Here is an 8,754-nt window from a genome sequence, read left to right as displayed (position 1 = left end):
TGCTCATTTTCTGTCTGGTTGATCTGTCCCTTGGTGTCAATGGCGTATTAAGGTGTCCGGTTACAATTGTGTTACTGATAATTTGAGTTTTCACTTCTGTTAATAGTTGTTTTATATAACTGGGTGTTCTGGAGTTTGGTACATATATATTTAAGATAATTATCTCTTCCTCTTGGAGTTTCTCCCTTACGAGTATGTAGTGACCTTCTTTGTCCTTTATGGTCATTGTTGGTTCAAAGTTCACGTTGTCTGCAAACAGAATGGCTACTTCTGCCTTTTTTTGGATTCCTGCTGCATGAAGTATTGTTTTCCATCCTTTGACTTTCAGTCTGTGAGTATCCTTCTGGGTTAGATGGGTTTCCTGTAAACAGCATATGGTTGGATTTTGTGTCTTGATCCATTCTGCTAGTCTGTTTGTTTGATTGGTGCATTGAGACCATTTACATTAATGGTTATTACTGTTAAATGCTGGTTTATTGTTGGCATGTTATCTCTCTGCTGTTGCATCTTTATCTTTCTGTTCTGTTTAATTATCTGCTTTGCTTAGTGGTTTTTTCCTTTATGTATCTAAACTGTGTTTCAATATTTTTTGCAGTGTTGGTTTGGTGTTCATGAAGTTCTTCAGCTGTTCTTTGTCATGGAAGTATCGTATTTCCCCATCAATTTTGAATGATAGTTTTGCAGGATACATCAGTCTAGGTTGGAAACCATTTTGCTTTGGGATCTGGATACTTCACTCCATGGTCTTCTTGACTTTATTGTTTGTGCTGAGAAGTCTGCTGTGATTCTGATAGGTTTTCCTTTATAAGTGATCTGTCTTTTCTCTCTGACAGGTTTTAATAATCTATTCTTGTGCTGGATTTCTGGGATGGTGATTATTATATGTCTGGGTGTAGTTTTATTTTGGTTATGACTATTTGGAGTTCTATGTGCATCACTGATCCTGATGTCAGTTTCTGATCTCATGCTTGGGAAATTTTCAGCTATTACTTCTCTAAATATCCTCCTGACATCCTTCATGTTGTCTCCCTCTCTTTCATTAATCCCTATCATTCTTATGTTATTCTTCTTTGCATCATCTTGCAGTCGTTGAATTGTTGTTTCCTGGTTCCTTGTTATTTTTAAAAGATCTTTCATTCCTGTTCCTACCTGCAATCCTGTCTCCAAGGTCTGAAATTCTATCTTCACTTTCATTAAGGCGGGTTTTACAACTTTCAGTGGAGTTTTTTATTTCCTGTAAATCTCTGTGCATCTGCGTTATGTATTGTTTGTTTCTTATATTGCTCGTCTAGGGATTCTATCTTTTTGTTTAGTTCCTCCAATTTTTTATCTGTGTTTTCTTTGGATATATTCAGAGTCTCTTTCATTTCTTTTATCATTTCATCTTTTACCTGGGAGATTATTTTTGAATTTCTTTAAAGCTTCCTGGAGTTGCTTGTTAATTTCAGTAGCTATTGTGCCCAATATTTGAGGTGAATGGCATATATTTCCTTCTATATACATTGCTCCTAGGGTTTCTTGAGATGGGCTGGAGGTTTGAGGTTGTAATTTGGTCTTTTGTTTTGTCATTTTCCTATATTTCTGTGTTTCAAGTGTTATTTGAAAGCTTCCTCAGGGTCTGTTGGAAATCCCCTTCTATGTTTGCAGCTCCTGAGACTCTGGCACCCTGTTACCCCAAGCCTCTGGGCCTGCAAGGCCAATGGCCCTCCTCTGCCTGCTCAGAGCTCTGCATTTCCAGATAAGCTGGGCCTCAGGGACACTGTGCATCCACCTGCCCTTTGGAAGCTCCACAGCTCTCCAAGCACAGCTGGGATGCGGAGGCGGATGTAGCCGCCTCAAACCCGCCTCTCCACTTCACTGCACCCGGAATCCTGTAGGGTCCCAAACAGTCTGGGCTTTGGGCAGAGTGTGCTGAGCACTCACCACTGGCCGTGGTGCCTCTGGAACCTGCGATCCTCCCCTGCTTGCCGAGACATCCACTGTCCTCCAGACACATGGGGAGGCTGATGCAGGCACCCCAGATCTACCCAGCCCCTCCTCTGCACACTGATGGTGAGGTGCAGGAGTCCCAAACAGGCTGGGCTCAGGGGATAGCATGCACCCACCTACTTGTTGGAAGCTCCACAGTTCTCCAAGTGCAGCTGGGTTGGGGAGGCGGATGTAGAGGCCTCAAACCCACTTCTCCACTTCACTGCACGTGGAATCCTGGAGGGTCCCAAACAGTCTGGGATTTGGGCAGAGTGCGCTGAGCACTCACCACTGGCCACGGTGCCTCTGGAACCTGCAATCCTCCCCTGCTTGCTGAGATATCCACAGTCCTCCAGACACACGGGGAGGCTGATGCAGGCGCCCCAGATCCACCCAGCCCCTCTTCTGCACACCGATGGTGAGGTTGAAAATGCAGAATTCTGTCTTCATTCACCAATGTTGATATGGGCCAGGAATTAGAGGAAGATGAGAAAATTAATAAAACACAACCACCAAGTTCTCTAATATCAAAATAGAGCAATTTATTCAAGACACTGAACATGATCTGTTGATTCTCGCTGGAAATAAATGAGCTATGACACACAAGGTGATTTATTTTTTCTCTCCAAGAGTGTGAGGGATGAGTGGGGGTTAGGGATACAGAACAAAACTGAGGTGGGGAGTCAATGCTGTTGAACAGAATCTAGAAAATGTTGACAGAGAACCACATCTGGCTGTATGTCTGACACAGACAATAAAAACCGCAGAAGCCAGAATTCAAAACTTCAGTGAGTGGTGGAAGAAACATTTCTATATCTGACAAGAAATACAATGAAAAAAAAAAATAAAGGGGAAATGAGAGGTTAAAAAAAGAGAAAAATAACAAGGAACAAAGCAGATCCTCACATGGACAAAGTGCACTTGGCTAGGCTCCATGATCTATGTTTGAGAAAGACAGAACAGGTCAAGTACGGCATTGGTGTTGTCAGGGTAGGAGAGCCAACTCCATCTCGTGCCTCTGGCCCACTCAGTCCTCTGTGGGGCGACTCCCTTTCCCAGGCATGTGCTGGGCAAGGCTTGTGGTCACTTGTATCTGCCTGCAAGGTTACATTCGGCCACTGAGACTGAAGCATCCCTCAGAGCAGCAGACAAGGTTGGGCAATGTGACACATGGCCCTTGGCTGCAAACTGTGTGTGCTGGCTCCAGTGGCCAGGTGATCAGAGCTGCTGAGAGTGGGATACACTTCCGGAGCATGAGTAGCAGCATTCTCTAGCTGGGTCTACATGCTCTGACCTGTCCTCTGCTGTGCTGATGGACAGCAGGGGACATGGTAGCCCGCTTTATGCAAGAAGATGAAGTGGTGGCTTCACTCCCTCAGGGTGTGAGACCCCAGCCCTGGAATCTAGGCCCAGATTGGCTAGTGAACCCCTTACATGCCATGCCTTCAACCCTCATGGTGGACTGCATGAGTCATATTAGGACAATGGGCTGACACTGGACAGCTAATGCTTGGCAGAGAGGAATGTGTGTTTTTTTGGGGTGCACTAAAAATGGTGCTTGTCTGAACCCCCAACGGCCTGCATACTGAACTAATGCATCCTGGAAGTAGGGACACCTGTTATGCTCAAAAAGGGCACCCATCACTTCATAGCACTTCGGCTTTGTTGGTGTGACAGGAAGGAGCGCACAGCCCCTGTGGCTAGGCTCGTCACCCAGCCGTCGGCCACCTTCCACACCACTGGAGGGAAAGGGCAAGCTGCCTCCCACTACCTGTATGTCCTTAAACATCAGTGTTTCTAAAATAGGAATCACACAAAGCTCTCTGTGTCCAATGGTCACTTCAGGATTTTAAAATTGTTTTAACATAAAAATATTATCTTTTTTTTCCAAAAATACTCCAGGCTCTTTCTCTTATAAGTCATTTTTTTCTCCTGTAAAAACTCCCCCTCCCCGCTTTCTTACATAAAGCACTTACTGAACGCCGAAAGTGCCCTTTGTGAACTCAGATGTGAAAGGACCATGAGAGAGGGACAGAGCAGGTGTGAGCGAAGGGCAGAGCGGGGGAGCTGTCCATCCATGGTTTTGTCACCAGGTCCACGTGGCCACGTCCGCTGCGGGTGTCATGAAGGGCAAGACCACACCAGACAAAGGAAAACAGCATGGGGTGGGTGTGGGAGGGAAGAAACAACCAACTCAAAACATTTCCATCTTAAACCAAGGCCTGCGGATGACAGAGTTCCAGCGAATAGAAAACCCACTGAACAAAGAAGGTTCTAGAAAGTAGAAGGTGCTGGGATTACAAAGTTGTGCATCATTCACGGGTACACACTGGTCTCCAAATACACCCTCTGCACATACCCTTTATGAGAGTGACTGTAGGGTCCAAATTGACAGGGTGGGGGGCATCAGGAGAGGTGTTTTTTCCCCTTTTGGTTTCTCACAACATTTCTCTTTTTCTTCTTTTTTTTTAGCACAGCTTTTCCCACACTTGTCGGCCATCAGAGTCTGAGGTGGATGCAAACCAAGCCGCTGATGGCTTCATCCTTCCCCGGCAGGATGTCCTAGGTGGAGACTTTTTTCCCCTGTTGATAATGACCATGTGTATTCGTTTGGGTTTGCTTGGTTTTTAAACTTCTGAGTGAAGATTAGGAAAGAAGACAGACATCTGTGGCTAGAGATGAGCTGATGTCAAAGCACACTCTCAGGTGGGTCATGCTCAAATGCTTTGGGAGCTGAGAGTTGGAACAGTGCAGCTGCCCATGCATTCGCTGCTGGTCCGTTACAATTTTTTTCCCCTCTGTATTTTATGTTTACTTCTGCAGGTCTAAAACACACACCTGGAAGGAAAGATGCCACACCTGTTACCTTGAGGAACACCCCAGGATGCCTTAGAATGCAGGCAGGCAGAACCGTGACCCTGGGACCACACCTGTATGGCTATGGATGCATTTATAAAGTTTTATTGGGACAATCAAGAGGGCCAGGGAATTTCTAATAACAGGCCAGTGTCTGAGCATCTCTCCCACCACATTCAAGCCAACAGCATGGAGGGATAATCCAGGTCAGGAAAAATACCCAAACCACCCACTGGGGCAGAACAAGGCCCATGGGGTCCTGGGCTGAGTAGATAAAATGCCTCCAGGTTTATCTGTGTGCTCTGCTGCAGTGTCTTCTGGAAGGGACAGTGAGAAGGCTAGTCTAGACATGGTACCATCCTGACACAGGTGTCCTTCTCATCCTCTGCAGGGGCTGAGCACCTGCTGTGTACTGATATCACTTGGGCACCAGCTGCTTAAGTCTGTTAGTCCCCTGCCCACGTCCCTGTCCCTGACAAAGGCACCACTTACAGAGCCATCGGAAGCGCTGGCACCCACTTTGTCGCCTCGAGCGTTCCAGCACACCTCAAAGATGCCACCCGTGCCTCGGTAGCTGTGGACCAGACTTCCGCTCTGCAAAGCAAAGCAAAGCAAAGCAAAGCAACCGTCAAGTGTGGTGCCAGGAGGTCCTGAGAGCTGCGGCATACCCTAGGCTATCCTGGTTGTACCCTATATTTGACCAGGAAAATCTCCAAGCACAGAGAAGATGGAAGGGTTTCTGGTATGGTGGCCGTAGCTCGTGACTAGCCAACTTCAACTCTGCAGAGGACAGCTCACCTCTGGTCATCTTCAGAACCAGTGCCTGGGCCATGACTGTGCTCAGCTAGGGACTCAGGCCATCCCGGCAGCCTCAGACAGGTGGCCTGCCATACACATCCTCAGCTGATGGGAAACTCTGGCTCACAGGTTCCTCACTGGCTCTTTTTTGGAGTCCTAGAGTTCGAACCCACATGCCATGCGAGTTGCTTCCTTGCTGGTTTTGCTGAGACGTTCTTAGATTTGCATGGCCCTCTCACATGCTTCTGTTGCCAGAGGTCCACAATGGCTAAATTTCTCCAAGCCTGCCTCTTCTAGTCTCTGGAGAAAGGACAGCCTTGTATGATGCGCACTGTGTCACTCAGGCATGTCACTTTGTCACCTGAAAGTCACACATCTTCCTTCCACCGACTAGCTCCACAGTGGTGCTGGTAGAGTTGGTGGGTCCACCTGGAGAGCTTAGATGAAGGGACACAACCCCCCATGCTAGGGGGTGTTACACAATGGTACCAGGCTTTCCCCAGAGCACAAGGCAGGTTCCATGTCAGGGATTCAGACAACGCCAAGAGAAGGCCTTGCAGACAGCATTCAGGCATGTCTTCCCAGAGAATGTAACCACGGGCATGGAGAAGTTACCTGAGTATTCCAGATATGCACGCACTTGTCGAAGGAACCGCTGGCCAGATACTTCCCATCAGGGCTGAATGCTACACTGTAGACAGGCTCCTGATGCTTGGTCAGTGTGTGGATGCAGACGCCTCGTTCCACATCCCACAGCCGAACCGTAGAATCAAATGAAGCGCTGGGAAGGAGGCAGAGAAAGCATACTGTGCATGGAGGCATCGGGAATCGAACTCACAACCTTGTGTTTGCTAGGCAGGTGCTCATGCTGCTGAGCTATATGATTGGCCCCTGCTTTTTAAAATTGTCTTGCTTTAATGTTTCACAATAAACTAGTGAGCTCCTTCTTCTCTGAAACATAAACTCATATGCATGGAAAACAAAGCTACAGTTCTAAAACAACAAAAAAAATTGGTGCTGTTATTATATTGATACCCCTATTCACGTTTCTTCACTGTCTTTTATTAGAAATGATAAGATACTTCCCGGAACACTTATGTTTTCTCATGCAGTCCTACAATCTATAACCCATACCTATTTTTTTCATACCTATTTTTTTTTTTTTTTGATGCCAGGGATCAAACTCATGGCCTTGCACATGATATGCAGACACTTGTACAGCTGAGCTAAATCCTCAGTCCCAACCCATACCTATTTAAGCAACCAAATACATGTGTCTACTTACACTCAGAAAAAATTCCCCGCAAATTGAGTGGATACGCATTTAAGAGTTGTTTTCACTCAAGAGGAATGTACAATGCACAATCACAAACACATCTAAGATTACACTGCTGAGCGCTGCAAATGTGAGCTGTTCTCAAATTTAGGAGAACTATCTACACATCACAAAGTTGTTTTCTTTGGCACTGGAGGTTTCCTTTATACTTGGTGACAAAAGGGTAATTTAGATACCTAATGGGACACCATAGGACACAAAAATACCTTTTTGGACCTCAAAAAATGATGACAGCATCTAGACTGTATCATTACAATTTAAGTGGATTTCAGACAATTACCTGAAACAGGAGAACTATGGCCTTTGGGTTTTCCTGGTTCTGCCACTCAGCTAATGCCTGAATTCCTCCCACCGCTTCCAGGACAACCATCCTTGCTGCCGCCCACCTGCTGCCTGCCTGTCACTTCTCCCACATTGCTCTTCTCTGAAACTACCCAGAAAAACCCTCCTGACGCCTCCGGGTAACCCAATATCCCTCCCACATCTTGTCTTCTCTAGGTTACACAAACATCCACATTTCACAGAGCCAAATCCCAATGACCCACAGCAGTTACCAGACTGTCCTGTTTCATGGCTTTGGGCCTCAGAATTTTCTCATTAAAGTACCAAAGGCAGGCGCTAGGGATATAGTTCAGAGGCCCAGCACCTGCCTGGTAAGTACAAGGTTGTGAGTTTCCATTTCCAGTACCAAAAAAAAGTACCAAAGGTAGAGCTGGCTGGGGGTGGGGTTTATTGGTTTGGTACCTGCTTTGTATAGGCTCAAGCCTCAGTACTGTGAAAAGGAAGTAAAACAAAACCAAGAGTAGAATGCTATATTCCTAGGGACCCAAAGTGGATCGAGATGCAATGATTCTGATCCCTGACCAAAGGTGATGTGGTTTGGAAGGGCCACCATTGTCCCTGACAACCACTCTTTGCTGTTGTAGTGTGACTCACTGGCTGCCCTATCCTCCGCTGGTCTTAGCAGATTCATCATACAAAAGATCAGGCCAGATCTGGCGGGAGCCAGGGAATCCTTGTCTGAATCCACACTGCCAATGGCTCTGAGCTGAGCTTCATAAACCAAGCCCAAGGTCTCAGCTAACCTCTTCCTGTTTCTCTGTCTTAACAAAAGGCGAAGGTGCCCAATCTTGGAGACAAAATACACCTCGGCTATTGGCCTCCCAGTTAACACAATCCGTGCCTTGAATGGATCCAGCCATTCCTTCCTATCAGCTTATTCCACACCAGCCACCTGCAGATCAAAAACACCCAAGGGGGCTGGAATGCTGCCCCATGGTGGAGCACTTGCCTAGCATGCACAAGGCCCTGGGTCTCATCCCAGTATCACAAATCAAGCAGGTAAAGCAAGTAAACAAAACCACCACCATAAAAATAACTGACAAGAACTGTGTGTCTATACTGAACACACACAGTTTGTTGTCAGTCCTGAGATGCAGTGTAACAACTACACTCATTGGCATTGTTCAGGCACGGCCGTGACCGGGAGAGGACTTGAAGGCCAAAACACAAGGGTTATAAGCACATTCTAGGTTGTTCCGCACTGGGGCTGAGCTCCCTGGCTGCTCTAGAGTCTCTGTCATCACAGGTGGCTGTGGGAGCCAATCCTGTAAAGATTCAGGAACCACGTTGTTTGCACAGGACTGGCCCCTCCCTGGGGTTGCACCACTCTGTGTGGTTTGGAAGGGTTTTAACCTGTTGCCAGCACTTTCTGGGAGCTTTTCTGCTCTTAGCTGATGAGCTATCCTAGCCAGGCTGCTAATTGGACAGCAGGCAGCTGAGCTGAGGAACAGAGC

General features: G+C 46.8%; 1 protein-coding gene across 11 annotated transcripts in view; it reads right to left on the bottom strand.

Moving 5' to 3' along the window:
- Positions 1-2,485: 2,485 nt before the first annotated feature.
- LOC134470265 (F-box-like/WD repeat-containing protein TBL1X) overlaps positions 2,486-8,754 on the bottom strand; it is a 221,116-nt gene continuing 214,847 nt past the window's right edge. For all 11 annotated transcript variants that reach the window (XM_063244472.1, XM_063244469.1, XM_063244477.1 and 8 more), the window contains 3 exons: positions 6,238-6,403; positions 5,317-5,418; positions 2,486-4,806 (listed from right to left, as the gene is read on the bottom strand). In XM_063244472.1, the coding sequence (XP_063100542.1) occupies positions 4,780-4,806; positions 5,317-5,418; positions 6,238-6,403 (295 nt within the window). In that variant the 3' untranslated portion in view covers positions 2,486-4,779. The remainder of the gene's footprint in view (positions 4,807-5,316; positions 5,419-6,237; positions 6,404-8,754) is intronic.

The sequence above is a fragment of the Cavia porcellus genome, unplaced genomic scaffold, assembly GCF_034190915.1.
Source record: "Cavia porcellus strain 051 isolate PalLab524CR breed Dunkin Hartley unplaced genomic scaffold, mCavPor4.1 scaffold_61, whole genome shotgun sequence".
In the NCBI taxonomy this organism is placed as follows: Eukaryota; Metazoa; Chordata; class Mammalia; order Rodentia; family Caviidae; genus Cavia; species Cavia porcellus.
The sequence above is the reverse complement of the archived record's forward strand: the minus strand, read 5'-3'. Positions and strand labels throughout refer to the sequence as shown.